We start from the raw sequence: 17732 nt of genomic DNA on the forward strand, positions 1-17732 counted from the left end.
CTACCGCAATGGTCCGTGGTTCTACTTGAGAGTTACGAAGCGCGGAGAGTTTCCACTACCTTTGGAGGTGGGGATCTTTATGGTCCGCAAGTCAAGGAGCGGCAAGGTCTATTTACTAGCACCACCGGATGGATCAAACTATGCTTTCTTCCTTCAAACCTCTCATTCAGTAGACTGGACAATGACACAAATAGAGGAGGAGGTGAAGGGCCAGGTGGCAGACCACATCTCCTAGTGGATGGGAGGAGGACTAGTACTCTTTTCCCAATAGTGGACATGTTGCATAATGGACATTAACTGGTGGGCTAGAGCGGAGGTCCCACATTTGAGCATTATTTTTTTAGCCCCTCCATAGTGGAGAGCACCGATGGATGTGATCAAGTGGCCCCTGGCACAGGCTGCCTGTTACTACCACTGTATAGAGTCACGCCTCTTAGCCTAGTTTATAGATGCCTTGGTGGTACCGTCTGGAGCATCTATTACCTCCATGGTCCATGCCCGAGGGCCACCATGGGGAAATGGAGTTCACCTTTTAGACCTGCAGGGCAAAGTGTATTCGCATGTCCCATAGCTCTTCTTTATCAGCAGCTTCCATACTGAATAGATGCCTGTTCGGTCAGTCATAGGCTTCCCTATGAGTCTACATCTAGTATCCTGGAATGTGAATAGCCTCCACTACAGTGGGACACATGGTCCCAGGAAGTTGATTGTTCGACAGGAGTTGCAGCTTGCCCTCGCCGGACGGATCGACATCTTACTTCTGCAGGAGCACAAGCTCAGTCCCACCCAAGCCCATCGGGTCAGGAAGATACTCCCAGGCAGTTCACACACCTACTGGGAGTACTCCGTTGGTGCCTACGGCAGGAGTGGAGGCGTACACATCTCTATTGGCCCAAGTCTCACCACTTGTGTATGTGACCACAGGACAATTGTGGCAAGGAGGGTCCTATGGATCAGATTGGATATTGGGAACTTGTGCCTTGGAGTCCTCAATGTTTATGCCTCTACTGAGTTTAGGGCACGCAGCAGATTCTGGGTGGAGATCACAGCAAGACTTCCAAAGGTGGACTCTTGGATTGTTGAAGGGGACTTCAACAACCTGGAGGCCTTAGAGGACCAGCAAGGCAGAGGCAAAGATTACCAAGGTATGGCAGGGGAGGAGCAGGAGGCACGGAAGGTCTTCCTCCTTGCAGTAGGAGCACGTGATGTTTGGCGGGACCCAGCTTTCCACAAGAGAGAGAGGTCACTGGACTTCTCCTAGGGATACAGGCAGCTGGGCGGAGCTCTTCTAGAGTGGCTCGACAGGTTCTATGTGGGAGAGTGGAGGTGCTCTCGCAGAGGCCAGGTAGGGCAATGGGCTAGCACCACTTTGTCTGATCACTGCCCACAATCTTTCTTACACTTGATACTCCAGTTCCAACCCTTGACACGCGATGCTGTCAGATCCCTGACTCGATCTATAGGAGGGAGGAGGTGAGAAGGCAGATTGAGAAGCTCTGGACTAGGGAGTGGGACAGGAGAGATTGGATCGCAGAGGAGGTTGCCGAGGTCGTAGCTGAGTCAGGTAAGATTTGCCAGGAGGTAGCCCTACAGGCCAGGCAACAGAGCTGGGAGGAGGAGAGAGCACTCCGGCAAGACCTAGCAGCCATGAAGAGACTACTCCAGGAGACATCAAAGGATCCCACTCCATGCACAGGAGGTGTGTGCATGAGCAGCCCTCACCAGTCTCGAGGATAGGCACTCGGAGTTTTCCTTCCGTACCTTAGCAACCTTTTGGGGCGTGGAAGGGGGACACTTGCAGGGAGTTTTTCCAAGTGCATCAGCCTCGCACCTCAGGAGATTGGATTTGCAGCCTCTGTGATTAGTATGGGAGGATTCGCTCTAGCCCAGATGAGGTGATGGAGATTGCCACTGACTACTACAGACACCTTTTTCAACATGAGGCAGTCTCAGCTAGAGGCCAGTGCTATAGATAGAAGGTCTGGGACCACATTCCGTCCCTCACAAAGGAGATGGGATGCTCTCTCCTAGACCCCTTCATAGAGAAGGAATTAGAGAAGGCTTTCCATACACAAGACGGACAGAAATGCCCGGGAGAGGATGGCCTTTCTAAGGCCTTCTTCACTACCTACTGGGAGGTGGTGAAGGACCCCCTACTACTAGCCTTTCAGGAGATCTTCAGCTCAGGATGGATTAGGGAGTCTATCGGCAGGTCTTATCAGTCTCTTGTCCACCTAAAGGGGGAGACCCATTGGAGCTATCCCAATAGAGACCGATCACCCTGTTGTCAGTGGCCTATAAGGCACTGACCAAGAAGATCGGTAGGGGATTTTACCCCGTGCTTCCAGACATCATTCATGACACACAGACAAGCTTTTTCTAGGATAGGAGTATCCTAGTCAATGTCTTCATCTTCTTCGAGGTGACTGAGTGGGCCTAGCACAGTGATCAGGGATTGGCTATACTTCTCTTGGACTTCGAAAAAGTCCATGACAGGGTTGACTGGGACTTCTTAGAGGGCATCATGGTGAGGTTGGGCTTTCCCCAAGCATGGATCCACGGGGTTTCTGTACTTTACAGATCAGCTACAAGCAGGATTCTCATAGGTGGCAGGAGAGGGGAGGAGTTTCGGCTAAAGGGATTGGTTCGGTTGTCCTCTTGCTCCGTAACTGTTCGTACTCTTTGCACAAGCGATGCCCTACTTCCTTCGGTTACGTGTGAGTGGGCTACATGGCCTTGAATTCCAGTGAGGGAGGAGACAGAGCTGTTAGATTCAGAGTATGCAGATGATACCACCTGTTATATAGAGAATGATGAGTTGATACTGGAGAGAGTGAGACTAGCTCTGGAGGTGTTTTGCACTCTAGTTGGAGTGAAAATCAATTGGCGAAAGCCGGTTGGTTTTCTTACAGACCCGGACTCTAGCACGGAGTGGGGCATCTACTTTGGAAGGTGAGAAGGATCGAAGCTTGCTTGAAAGTGAGCTATGGCGAAGAGCAAGAGCAAGAAGAGAGAAAGATACAAATCAGAACTCCAACAGTCACAATGTGTGACCGGACCTTCCTTTATTCAAACTGTCACTAAAAGAATAAAGAATAAAGTAACGGTGATGGGCGCCTGCCACCTGCAATGTGCAGTGGCGGGTACTATCAATATAGTAATACATGGGCGGCTAGGCAAAGGCGCCTTTACCCCTAACAACCTCCCACTTAAAGGTGAATCTACCTCAGTGAGGAGTGAAAAGAAAAAGACAAGACAGTACAATGTACACATGTACAACAAGATGAGGAAAAACGTAATCTCATCCAACGCCCATCAATCTCCTAAGGAAGTCAAAGCGCTCAATAGTGAGGCTTTTCGTGAGCAGATTTGTAGGATTTTCGTCAGTGGAGATCTTGACAGGGTCAATAGACTTGTCCTCCACGACCCCACGCATGAAGTGATACCTCACCTCAATGTGTTTCGTCTTCGCATGGAAGACCAGATTCTTGGCTAGCTGAATAGCACTCACAGAATCCAAATGCAGTATAGGTATAGTATCAATCCCAAGGTTATGAACCAAACGGCCCAACCATATGGCCTCCTTGCAAGCCTCAGTGGCTGCAACATACTCGGCCTCGGTGGTAGAGAGAGCCGTACACTTCTGAACCTTAGACATCCAAGAAACAACACCTCTAGCATAGGTAAAGACTAGCCAGAAGTGGACTTCCTACTATCTGCATGTCCTGCATAATTGGAGTCTGTGTAGCCCACAACTCCTGTATCCTGGCTACCATAGGAAATATACATATCTGCTATGCCCTTCAGGTATCTCATGATACCCTTTACGGCATTCCAATACTTTTTGCCAAGGGTAGCCATATAGCGTGCCACAATACCAACTGCAAAGGAAATATCTAGACGAGTGGCTATCATGGCATACATCAAACTGCCCACGGCTGATGCTAAGGTAATGGACAGCCAACAGACTCACATCCAAAGACACGTAGATGTGCATAAGATGGAGGTTTCCTAGTCCATACCTCCTCTACAACCTGGAAATCCAAACCACTAGAAGGTGATCTATTTATGATATGCATAGTTGTACTGACTGCCTTAGCCAAAAAGCTTTGTGGTAAGTTTGCATGGCTAAGCATACTGCGTACACGCTCCTGGATGATTCTATTCATCCGCTCAGCCAAACCATTCTGAGGTAGGGTATAGGGGACAGTCAATTGACTCTTAATACCCCTCTCGTCACATAGTTGCTTAAAAGCACGTGACACATATTCTCCTCCATTTTCAATCCTAAGGCATTTCAGTCTATGCCCAGACTGGTTTTCAACAAATGCAAGTCATCTCTGAAATACAGCTAAGATATCAGACTTAAGCTTAATGGGGTAGGCCCAGACTTTACACGAAAAATCATCAATGAACATCACAAAATACTTTGCACCACCCATAGACTGACAGGGCATGGACCCACAGATATCCGAATGTACCAATGCCAAGGGCTTACTCATGCATATCCTACTAGACTTCTTATGTGTATTTCTAGTCTGTCTGCCATAAAGACAATGCTCACATAAATCAAAACATGCGTAGTCAAGGGGCGGTAAGTACTGTAAACCAGAAAGCATTTTCATTCCCTTCAAGGATATATGGCCCAAAACGGGTATGCCAAAGAGATACATGTGGGATGGAATCCACTGACAAAACATGGTCAACAGAGGATCCATCAACTACATGAGGATAGAGACTGCCAGCTTTGGCACCTCTAGCAAGCACAAGTCTGCCACGGGTGATCTTCCAGGCAAAATCCCCAAATGAAACATGAAACCCAACATCATTAAGCTGCCTTACAGACATAAGACTCTATGTAAGCGCAGGTACATGACCTACATCCTATAACAGAAAAGTACTGCCAGTAGAGAACTGTAGCCATACATCCCCAATGCCAACAATAGCAAGTGACTTGTCATCATCCAAGCGAACTGAACCAGAGACAATGCGGTAGGAGTGAAACCACTCATGGCATGGTGTAACATGAAACGAAGCACTAGAATCCAAAAGCTAGCACTGCGTATACATAGAGTGAACATCGGTCAACGACGTAGCATCACAAGAACTAGCTGCAAGTATATACTCCTTATCGCAATTATTAGTCTGCATGACATTTATCTCGGTTTTCACACTGGATTTCGCAAGCATAATGCTGCAATCAGAGGACTTTTCCTATACTTTATCTTTCCCCTTCTCTTTGCGCTTCTCATTGCGTAACTCATGACACTGTGGACGTATATGACCCTTTTTGCCGCAATGATGACATGTTGCATTAGCATTTCTTCCATGAGACTTACTGCGCAACTTACCACACGACTTAGACCTAGACTTCTGCGAGTCTCTAACAGTCAAAGCATACGATACACGAGAGGCATCCAAGTTCTTATGGTTGATCTCTTCTTGCAGAAGAGCACTCTCTACATCAGGCAAGTTCAAAATAGTAGCAGGAGCATATAAGGCAGTGCGGAATATATCCCATGACTCACTCAGAGTCCCAAGCAAAAACCATAGAGTAACCTCATCATTAAAGGTAATACACTGCAAAGTCAAGTTCTTGAGAATAGCATGGAACTAGCTCAAATGAGCAGACATTGTCATATTCTCCTTCATACGCAGGTCCATAAGCTGCTTCAGCCAATACATCTGACTTGCTGGACTTTTCTTCTCATAGAGGTTCTTAATTTTATCCCAAAGCTGCCAAGCACTCTGTGCTTCCTCAACCACATTGTAATGTACCTACTCATTGAGAGACAAGATGAGGGTGGACTTGCATAACTCATTAAGCTCATCCCATTCGTCATCAGTCATAGTTTCAGGCTGCTCGCCATGCATCCTTAGTGGCTTTCTCTACGATTTCTGCACCAATACTTACTAAACTTGGCTCTTCCAATAGGCATAATTCATACTATCAAGCTTAATGATGTTGAAGATAGTATTGTCATTGGAAGAAGAATCCATAATGCAGTCCAAAACAATGCAGACACTTCAAAAATTCTTGCTGTTTTCTGTTGTAAACAGCCAAAATACCACCAAAACCAAGGCAAAATGACCACGAACTGATAGCTAATGATGTTGCCCACCAAGTACCATCAAAAGTACATAAAATCAGGATAATTCAGCATGAAAATTCCCCATCAGTCCATATATAACTGCTTACTGTGATAAATTACAGCCAGGTACAATGAGAGCAAATTGTAGGCAAAATCAATGCACCAAGTCAACCACTGACTGTCAAAGCATAACCAACATCAAGCGGGCATAAATCAGCATATGACAGTCATACGGACATTAAGCAAACACCCAAGCATGTCAAACGAATCCGTCAGTAAGCCGGCATACCCCCTGTGTAATAGAGCAAAGTGTACACAACACTAGCAAGACTTGGCACAAAGAGGTGTATGCTCAAATCAGCCCAAGTACATGTATGCGGACCAGGGCATATCAACCATACAACATCCAAGTGAAGAAGATCCCAGTCTCAGAAGACTCAAAGCTCAATAGCATAAACCACTTACTCAATGTCTGTCAAACATCCAACGATGCTCCCACTAGCACAAAAGCCGTATGGATCAAGCCAAGAAGCTCAAGAAGGGCATATGAGAGCACCAGTGATGAAAGATCCAAGACCAGACATCAATAAGACATCATGAACATATAGGCTCTGTAGCCTCCAATTAGAGCATCCATAGACATCAACTGTATCCCAAATACAACTCTGGAAAGCCAAGAAATATCCCAAGTAAGTTCCCGAAAGCCAGATACAAGCCAAGACAAGGCACTAGTAGCAATCGGCTCCAAACAATGTAAGTAACATGTAGTAGTGGCATAGGCCAAGCATGTCAAGATCGGTCAGACATAGGTAACATACATGCCATATGTACATCCAAGACGGAGCATCAAATGCATTTCAAAGCCAAGCTCAATCTCAAATGAAGATCCGGAACCAAATATAAGCTATATCGTACCCCGAAGGTCAATATTTCATTGCATATCCCAAAGACATAGCCCGTAACCAATAGGTATAACCAAACTGGAGGTAAAATAACCTGTCAACCAAGGTAGCATAAATCCTAACCAACAACGAAGTGTCCGCATCCAAATCAAGGCTCAATAGCTCTCAAATAGCATATCCGGGCATAAACCATGACGACCAATTATCAATACATCCAACAGGACACCCGAATGTCAACAAGGAGCATTATGCATAAGTCGTCCTTGATAAAACCTTGTTGCCCAAACAATGTACAGTAGTAAATCCTTGCATAAATCGAGCTATGGAAGCTCAAACCAAGTCCCAAAGCATCTCAAAACATTGGGCAAACATCCCCAAAGTATCTGGGCATCAAATATCAAGCCTTGGGAGCATCACATAAGCTAAGAGCATGGCATTTTCTTGCTGTAAATCAACTCAGATCTGTTGCAGAAAATGCTGTGATCAGAATTTGGCAGATCTGATATTGCCATCACGTCCGAAGCGTGCCAAAACCCAAGTTAGACTCTTACCTTGCCTAAATTGGGTTCCGAATGTCTGAGATATGAGAAAAAATGGGGATTTTGAGCCAGATTTTGAAACAGGCGCAAAAAAAACATGAGCTGATTGTGGGGCCTGCTGGTTATGCTAAGGATAAGGGGGCAAATGGGGACATATAAGGTGCCCAATGAAGCCAAGAAACACCTGCAAAGAGCCATGAGGGTCGGGGAGAGGTGGGAGATGAAATCTTACCTCGGGGAGAAAAAGCCATGGCTGGCATTGAAGCTCTAAGCTCTAGGTCTTCAATCCAGGCTGAAGTAATGCCGGGTCAAGCTCCATGAACAAGCTCTAATCCAAAGCCTACAGCAGGTTTTGGAAATTCCAAAGCACTGCCTTTGGCCTTGCGAGGCGGCACAGCTCGTGTGGAGAGGAGCTTGCTGCATTCTCCACCGTCTGGCACACCCAGTCTTAGATGTATCTCGCGGGGAGCTTTCTGCTAGCAGGCAGTCAACCAAGGCCATTGCCTTTTGTATGAGGCCAGGATACATGACATGATTTTCATCATTGAGGTTGGGTCTTGCGCAATGGTTGGCTTGGAGGCTTTACTTAGCCGCCAAGTAGTGGAGACCACAATAGACCGCTCTGAGGTATGGAAGATCATAGGGAGTCTTACAAGATGGGACATCTGGAAGGCATGTTGTTAGGAGGTTTTTGGTTGCCAGGGAGTGCCTTTCAATACAAGCGACTTTGGCAAAGCTTTGGACTTCCATCATCCACTCCCTTTGCGGCTGGTGAAACTAGGTATAGGGCGAGTCTCAAGCTCGTCAAGAGCTTTGTTTTCACTTTTTGCACACCTAGGGTGTCCAGGACCTGTTCTTCATAATGCAAGCAGGCAGCCCCAGATGGCGATACACCCCTCCTCCATGGCTTCTTGCCCCCATCCCCCCAAATTGCCTTGAGAGGCTTGTATACATGATGTATTTGTGACTTTGCATCAGCTCCAGCTAGTCTATTGAGCAAGAGCACTCCGTTGTAATCAGCCTTTTGAGTAATATAATTAGCCACATTTTACTTGCAAAAAAAAAAAAGATAGAGTCTTCAGGGCATTAGGGGAGCCAAGACATTATGGAGACCTGTTAGTCTTGGATTGGTCTCTTTACGATAGGAGACATTATTGTTGTAGTGGTTGGCACCAATGGAGAGTGTTTACCTTTTCAGTGTAAGAGGATGGTAGACTTAGGAGAGAGGATTTGAATCAGTTGGACCTTGCAAGGTATTTTCGACTAATGGTTAGGGTCATAGTTCATTGTGACAGCACTTGATAATTAGAACCAGACCTCATCACGTGCATGATGGATCGTTGTTACTGGGTTTATTAGAGTAGAACTCTCCAAAGACTACAGTAGGACCCTAGGGAGTGGGTTTAGGGAGATCCCTTTGTAGAGAGACCCAAGGATGTCCCCTGTTTTGGATACACCGCCACATTGGGGAGGTGGATCGAAATGAACAACATTAGAGCAATGCTAGTTGGTATGTACTATTGGATCGGAGTCTAGATAGGGTATCTTACCGGCTTTCCCAGCTGACCTGTAGAGGAGATTGGATGATGTTTTTAGAATGCAGATATGAGGATGTACATGAGAGTCATTTCTATCTCATCTCTAGTCAGCTCTTAAGCAGGATTTTCACGCCATGTTTCTACAATTAGAGTGGACTTGGGGGAGTTGTCATAGATGGGAGCAGCATTGCTTGGTATATTTGGACTGACAAATGTAGTCATGCTTTAGATTTATTGGACATATCCACTTGAGAAACTCTCCCCAAGGTTTGGATAGAGATTGCCACACTCTCTAGGGGAGGTGGGAGAGGCTACACAACAACTTGGAGACCATGAAGAGAAAGAAACACTTTTCTTAGGATTTGGGATGCTGGCATTTTCTTTCACTGTCAGCCACGCATGGTGTGCCAATTATAGACTTTTTTAGTTATTCATTCAGGCCTTGAAGACTTCCTTTTGTTGGTATGTCGACAGTCTTTTGGAAGTCCAATGTCCCTTATAGGGCTGATTTTGTAACTTTGTCTTGGGATATTTAGTCCTGAGGGGATTTATTAATGGAATCAATATTCTCTTGAAAACGAAAAATCTAAACACGTCCTTTTTCTCCTTTGCAGCTGTTGAACATGAAATTGGTCTCATTGGTTGGAGCAAACAGTGGACTGATGCTTAACCTGGTTACAAATGACACTCAAAAGCTCCTTGATGCAACTTCGTACATGCATTTTGGTAACTTCAATCACCAATTTAGGTTTTTAAGGGTTGTTTGTATCCAAAAAACAAGGAGAAATTGTATTATGGTAACCAAACATATTCTGCTCTTTGTGTATAGTCGCAAATACCTTCTCTTTCTATATTGTGACAAGACGACTGAGTTTGGAACACTTTGTTTATAGTATTGTCTGCACTGGTGGAAGTCAGTACAATAAGCATGTTGGCAATAATAGAAGTTGGTGTATCTGCCGTCCCTGGAGTGGCAGTTGCTTTTTTGTTCCAGCCATTACAGGTATTAAAGTGTGAAAGGTTGAAAATACAACTGTACCAATGGGAAAAAAGTTCATGACTTGGTGTTAGTCAAAACTATGGTTATCGTTTCATTTAGTAGCCTTCTTATTGTTTACATTTCCTAAGAAAATGTGGTACCAATTGATGAATGTTTGCTGATGGAGGTTTGGAGCTAATTCAATCCATTCACAAAATAAAGGATCTTAGTTGCTCTAATGCAGCTTCTCTATAGCATCTGAGCCTTAGTTTTGCGATGGTTGCAATTTGATACTCTATGGATTCCTTCTAGGTTTGGATGGCTCGTAAGGTTGGAGGATTACGTGCTAAGGCAGTGAAGCACACTGATTCACGAGTCCATTTGACAGGAGAAATCCTGAATGGCATAAGAGTAATAAAATATGCTGGTTGGGTCACTCCTTTTCTAGGGCGCATTACCAAGTTGCGGAAAAATGAATTGCACATCATCAAAAGGGCTTCATCTTTCCGAGCTTCAGCTTCCAGCTTAAGGGTAAGGAATCCTTGCATATTCTGATAACTTCTTGTTTCAATTATCAAGAGGGTACAAGTGGTTCTACTTCTTTCAATTTCTCTTCTTTCAGGAATCAGCTACACTGTTTGCTTCTGTGGTGACTTTTGGGACATATTTTGCTCTAAATGGAGGTCGTTTTATGCCTCCAAGTCAGGCATTTACTATTTTGGGTTTATTCAGTGTACTTGCATGCATTTTTTCCATTACTCCTCTAGGTACAGCTTCATTATGTTGTTCTTTTCCCAACTGCACTTTAGGTTATTCCCATTTAGTGTGTAGTTTGTTAAATATAGAGTTGGATGTTTTCAGGATTTCAGTATGCTGGAGAAGCAATAATCGCAGTTAGGCGACTCCAAAACCTCTTGAATCAGGATCAAGCCAATGATCTAAGCTCGCAACATAGTTCCGAAAAAGTATATCATGTAGATTTCAGATTTTTGTTTGTTTGTTGTAAGAGATGCCGGGGTTGGACATTTGTGTGTGTTTTGCCTGATCTACGTCAAATCCTTGTTCTTTCTTTTTGTGAAGGTTGTTATATTTTTGTTTGTTTTATATTGTTATAACCTGAAATTCTTTACAGGGCTAATATTGTGCTTTGTTGTGGGATAATTTTTCGTAAGAGGATTTATTAATAGAACTTTTCTTTTCTTTGAAAAAAGAATAAAAAGTATTGATTTGTATAATTGACCTTCTAGCAAGCAAATGAAAACGTAGAGAAAACTAAAGCCAAATAGATTTCTAAGAAAGTAGCCTAAGTTGCCACATGGCTATTAGCAGAGGGCATCTCATGAAAGAGGAACAAGTGGAGTGGAATAGATAATATCTAGTCATGGAGTTATGGTTTCCAGAAGGATAACACCAATAGAAACCATAGAATGCACTTGCCACAGCAAAATTGTCTCAACCAATATGACCACAGATGCCTGTAGCTGAATCAATACTAAAAGGATTTTGTGTCCACAAGATATACCAAAGGCCAATCATGCAGAAAGTGAAAGAGAGAGAGATGTTCTGGCTGCACATACAGTGGCATTTTACCCAACACTCGAGAATGACTGGTGGTATACTAATGTGTCATAAAAGTCTGCCTCAGAAAATAAAGCTTCACACTTGCCTAGCCATTGGGCAGGAAATAAGAAGATGAGGGGCAGTCTCATCACATGTGGTGCAAAAAATACATTTTCCTTGGAAAATCTTGTGGCATTGCAATATATCAATTGTAGGAGGACCCCTTATCAGAACACTCCAGAAAAGCACTTTACCTTGGTGGGGAATATTTGACTTCTGTGGTTTCTACTTAGCTTTGACATCTCGACATGACCAAATGTTGTCACCCTATTTAGTCACCCATCTCTTATCCTCTAGTCTTTTGTGATAAACATCATTAAAATGAGTGTTTCAAAGAACCCTGAAGATGCATGACAGAAAATCTAACCATGGAGATGAATCCTCAAGTCCTTGCAGAAACTTGCTCGTCCAATTTCATCCACATCAATTTGTTGGGTTCAGCAAGAGCTTGTACAGAGTCAGGAGGCTAGACTAATGCCTAGATGGTATTTACAGACTATGAAAGATAGTCTTTTGGATGCTCCTATGGCTAGTCGTACTAGAAGGCAAGCTCGTGTGCATGATGGTACACATACCATGGAGTTTGTTATGGCAGTAGATACATTTCATGATAAGGAGCCTGAATGTTTTGAGGATGCACAACATAGTGTGCATTAGATGGTAGCAATGCAAGCTGAGTGTGATTCCATCATAAAGAATCAAACGTGGGATTTAGTGTCTTTGCCTATTGGGAAGAAAGCCAATGGAACAAAATGGGTCTATAAGCTGAAAAAGAATGCAGATGGATCCATTGACAAATATAAATCCAAGCTTGTAGCCAAGGGCTATTGGTGCGTAGATCCGACGCAGATAGCTCACGTGGTGAATCCCGGAAGGTCCCCAAGAACAAAGTACTCTACTTTTTAGCACAAAAACCAATGTAAAAGCAAGCACGACATGAGACAAGAGACAAATTGGGTTCAATCTCCCCCATGCCTTGTGTGAGCGCTTCACAAAGCATGTATTTAATGTATATTTCCAATCTTTATGCTCAAAAATAGCCCAATTACAAAAATATGACAAGCTTTTAGCTTTTGAGTTTGCTTTCTACCAAAAATAGGAAAATAAAGCTAATGGACGGTGCCCATAGAGTTTGGCACGCCCAATCTCAATGTCCAAATAGAAATAACATATCCAGGCGCATAAGCGCATACAAAATAATAATAAATAATCGATGTCTCTATAGACATAACAAAATATAGACGTAGCGCCTATCAAAATCTAATCCAAGAGTCGAAAACCCGCTAGACTCCAATGCTTTCCTCCGCCACTGCTGCTATCTCTACACATCAACTGAAGCATTCACAATCGTTAGTAAAATAACACAATTAAACCGACAAAAGTGAATACCTAGCAGTCTTCAGCTACATAAATAAATCAACTGGTTAGAAATAAATCCTAACCTTAATTTATTACGAGTGCGCACTCTAAACTCATAAACGTTTATTAATTTAATATGCATTTTGCGGAATCACCCGCTATGGAATCACCCATGTACACACTAAATTAATGAAACGCCCGAAAAGGACAGGCGTCCCCATCAACTTCTCGCACAAAGAATCCTCTTTGCGTATGAGCCCCAGTCATCTAAGTTTACGGAATCCACCGTAAAACCTCACGGAATCCACCGTGGAATATGCCTCCTGGCATCATACCCCCGGGGTGGGATAGCAATTGACCTCAATTGCTATTAGCTCAATGTGGAGCTAACAGAGTGGGGAAAGCATTTAGGTCTCTAGCGTGCATCCATTGTGCTTCCTCTATAGGATGGTTCTTAAATTTTACTAGATATCTAGAATACCTTCGACCAGTTCTAGTAGTCATGTAGTCAGTGTCTATAATGGCTTCTGGTTCAAGTATTTCAGTCTCTTCTTCTAGTAAAGGTGGGTTTTCATAGACAGGGTGGATAGGTAATTGTCCTCTAAATGGTCTCAATAAACTAATATGAAATGTATTATGAATTTTCCAATGAGATGGCAGTTCTAACTTGAATGCATTGTCATTAATCTTATGAATGATTCTAAATGGTCCGTAGAATCTAGGGGCTAATTTGACAACTGGATGTCTATCTACACTTTGCAGTCTACGCTTTGTCAGATGGGAGAGGATCGAGGTGCAGCTGAAGTGCAGTAGACAGTGTGAGAGTGAGAGACAGAGTTGAGCACGACACCCAATGCAATAGTACTGAATAGAGTGTTAGCTGAAAGTACAAATGATAACCCTTATACCTTAGAGTTATAAGGGGTTGTTCACACCCGAACACAGTAAGTGCCCATAAGTGTGCACCACAAGCACATACAAAATAGTACACATAATCTGGGGGAAAAAACCTCTCCTACCGAGAGTAAAAAGTGCCCCAGTGTCCTAGTGATCACCCGCACACTCCCATATGAGCGTAGGCGTAAGTAAGGCGTGTGAGATACCCAACAAACCCCCCTGGAGTGAAGAGTGATCAAGTGTACAAGGATCATCCGCCACCAAAGGGCGTCAAATTCAAAGCATCGCGAAATGCTTCAAATTTGTCTCGTGGAAGAGCTTTGGTGAAGATGTCTGCCACATTGCTGGTGGTAGGACAGTAGACAAGGCTGATATCACCTGCATGTAGCCTCTCTCTGACAAAGTGGTAGTGAATCTCTATGTGTTTCGTGCGAGCATGAAACACAGGGTTCCGTGCCACTGCAATGGCACTCTGACTGTCAGTATATAAAGGAGTAGGCTCCGTAACAGATACATCCAAATCAGCAAGTAAGCGTCTAAGCCATACACACTCAACTGCAGTAGTGAAGGCTGCCTTGTACTCAGCTTCACATGACGACGTGGCAACAGTGGATTGTTTCTTGCTAAGCCAAGAAATGCATGACGAGCCAAGAAAGAAACAATTGCCACTAGTGGAGTGACGAGTATCAAAATCACCAGCCCAATCAGAGTCACTGTAAGCATGTAACTGCAGTGGTCCCCCCTTGGCATAAAGCAATCCAAGAGCTCTAGTACCCTGCAAGTAACGAAACACACGCTTCACAGCTTGCCAATGCGACATACGAGGCTGATGCATGTACTTGCTCAAAACTGAAACGGCAAACTGTATGTCTGGCCGAGTGTGACATAGATAGATGAGACATCCCACTGCTGGAGCATAAGTATGGATATCAAACAAATCACTGTCATCATGTAATGACAGTTTGAGCCCAGGTTCCATGGGTGTACAAACTGGCTTGCAATCCTGTAAGCCAAACTTCTCAAGAAGTTGCCCAATGTACCTTGACTGACATAATCCAATGCCTCTAGCATCATGTACAAACTGGATGCCCAAGTAATAGTGCAAAATACCCAAGTCAGACATGTCAAAAGTTTGCTGTAAATTATTTTTGAATGCTGAAATCTGATCAGCACGTGTTCCAGTGAGCAAAAGGTCGTCTACATATAGACACAAAATCAGCATGGATCCCCCCTCTTTATGTACATAAAGGGTAGACTCAGATGGGCTGTTTACAAACCCCTGACTAAGCAAGAAAGCATCTATCTTTGCGTACCAAGCTCGTGGAGCTTGTTTCAAACCATATAGAGCTTTTTTCAGCTTGCATACTAAATTTTCTGAGCCTTCAACTGCAAAACCAATGGGCTGCTGTACATACACTTCTTCCTGAAGTTCCCCATGTAAGAATGCAGTCTTTATATCCAGCTGATGCACTTTCCAACCAAAATGTGCAGCCAAGGCAATCATAGACCGAATGGTCGTCATACGGGAGGTAGGAGCAAAGGTCTCCTCATAGTCAATGCCCTTTTTTTGTGCGTAGCCTTTAGCTACCAGCCGTGCCTTGTACTTATCTATGGATCCATCTGCATTCCTTTTCAATTTGTAGACCCATTTCGTACCAATGGCACGCTTGCCAACTGGCAAAGACACCAAATCCCAAGTATGATTCTTATGAATAGAATCCAATTCAGCTTGCATGGCTGCCATCCAATGCACACTATGTCGTGCATCCTCAAAACATTCAGGCTCCTCATTATCATGAGTACATGCTGCCATAACAAACTCCATGGAATGTGCTGAATCATGCAGTCGAGTTTGCCTTCGAGTACGACCAGCCAAGGGTGTTTCCAAATGACTATCTCTCATAGTCTGCGTGTACCATCTAGGCACCTGTCTTGCTTCCTGACTGTGTACAAGTTCCTGCTGAATTTCAGTTTCAGCAATGTGCTGATTTACTGCATTTTCCATAGGAGCAGCTGGCTTAACATTAGGTTCATTTGCTGAAGTACCAGCTGAATCACCAAATGTGATGGGCAGCAGCCCTTCAAAGACATCACGGGCAGCCTGATATGTATCAAAACCAGCCAAGGATAATTCTGATTTTTCATCAAATACAACATCCCTGCTGACAAAAACCTTCTTGGTCACGGGATCATAGAGTCTGTAGCCTTTGCTTTCGCTGCTATATCCCATAAAGATGAATTTTACAGCCTTGTTGTCCAACTTCTTTCGAAGTACCTGTGGAATATGGGCATATGCAAGACACCCAAAAGTACGGAAGTGGCCAACAGAAGGTTTGCGGCTGTGCCAAGCCTCAAAAGGTGTGACGGTTTTCAAGGCCTTGGTAGGGCATCTGTTCAAAATGTGGCAAGCGCACATGACGGCTTCCATCCAAAAACTATGAGGCAAACTCTTTGCCTTCAGCATACATCTGGCCATCTCCATGAGTGACCGATTTTTCCTCTCTGCTACCCCATTCTGCTGTGGAGTATATGCAGTAGTGTACTGATGGATAATGCCCTTCTGCTGCAAATAAGAATTCAGCATAGAGGACATGTATTCCCCCCCTCGGTCCGAACGGAGAGTCTTAATCTTGCAACCAGACTGAGTTTCCACAAGTGCACTGAAAGCCAAAAATGCATCATACACTTCTGACTTCTTTTTCAAGCAATAGACCCAGCACAAACGTGTAAAGTCATCAATAAATGTTACAAAATAGTAACAACCACCCAATGACTGTGTCTGCATGGGCCCACAAACATCCGAATGCACAAGCTGCAATCTGGCTGTTGCTCTAAAAGCAACATCACGGGGAAAAGAGAAACGATGCATTTTCCCCAAAATGCAACCCTCGCATAAATGCTCAGGAGGTCTCTCCAAGAGAGGTAATCCATCCAACATCTGAGTACGCTGTAATAGCATCAAGCTGCCATAGTTTACATGCCCCAAACGAGCATGCCATAACTCTGCCTCTAACATAGCAGGAGTAAGAGTGGATGTCAAATATGCAGACTGATCTACCGAAAGAGCATCCAACTCATATAACCCATGACACAAAGAACCTGTCAAGACCAATGTCATGTGTTCCTTGTCACGGACCATGCAACGGTCATCATCAAAGGTGACCTGCAAACCACAACGTGCCATAGAAGAAATGGAAAGCAGATTCTTCTTAATGCCAGGCACATACAAAGCATCCTGTAGGCGGAGAATAGAGCCATCAATGGCTGTAAGCTGAATCTCCCCAATACCACGAACAGGGTATGATGCATTATTAGCACACTGAACAGACTTCCCAACGGGAGGTGCACCAAGAGAAGCAAACAAATCTCTACGAGATGTGATATGCCGTGAAGCACCACTGTCAAAGAACCAAGTGTCAGCATCTTCTGTAGAGCTAAATGCTCTATCAGCCCAAGAGACATCATAACTGCAAGTGTAAAAACAATAGTCCCTGTCTGCAACAAAGGACGCGGACTCACTAGCAGTGGAAGGAGCTGCAGAAACAGACATCCCTGACTCCTTCTTCTTCTCTTTGGCGATGCGCTTCCTGCACTCAGTGATGTAGTGGCCAGGCTTCTTGCAGTAATGGCATTTTCCTTTCTTGGCTTGCGTGCCCCCCTGTTTCTGACTTGTCTGTGAAGTGTTACTACTACCAGAACTCTGCGAAGCATTTTTCCCTTGGCTGTTTTTACCCTTCTGCCTTGACATAAAAGCCTGCTCAGAGGCTATACCATCCACACCACTGTTCCGTCTAGTTTGCTCTTCC

At 44.2% G+C, this 17732-nt stretch overlaps 1 protein-coding gene across 7 annotated transcripts in view; it reads left to right on the plus strand.

Moving 5' to 3' along the window:
* The window catches only part of LOC148017460 (uncharacterized), a 259801-nt gene that overhangs the window by 39422 nt on the left and 202647 nt on the right, over positions 1 to 17732 (plus strand). For 4 of the 7 annotated variants that reach the window (XM_087663480.1, XM_087663484.1, XM_087663483.1 and 1 more), the window contains 5 exons: positions 9686 to 9797; positions 9965 to 10074; positions 10363 to 10581; positions 10673 to 10817; positions 10912 to 11024. In XM_087663480.1, the coding sequence (XP_087519606.1) occupies positions 9686 to 9797; positions 9965 to 10074; positions 10363 to 10581; positions 10673 to 10817; positions 10912 to 11024 (699 nt within the window). Of the gene's footprint in view, positions 1 to 7602; positions 9534 to 9685; positions 9798 to 9964; positions 10075 to 10362; positions 10582 to 10672; positions 10818 to 10911; positions 11025 to 17732 lie in introns of those variants that run through there. The other 3 variants (XM_087663486.1, XM_087663481.1, XM_087663482.1) reach the window with 3 other exon arrangements.

This window comes from Lygodium microphyllum, chromosome 22 (genome assembly GCF_053477565.2).
Source record: "Lygodium microphyllum isolate KBCC chromosome 22, Lygodium_microphyllum_v1.1.10, whole genome shotgun sequence".
NCBI lineage: Eukaryota > Viridiplantae > Streptophyta > Polypodiopsida > Schizaeales > Lygodiaceae > Lygodium > Lygodium microphyllum.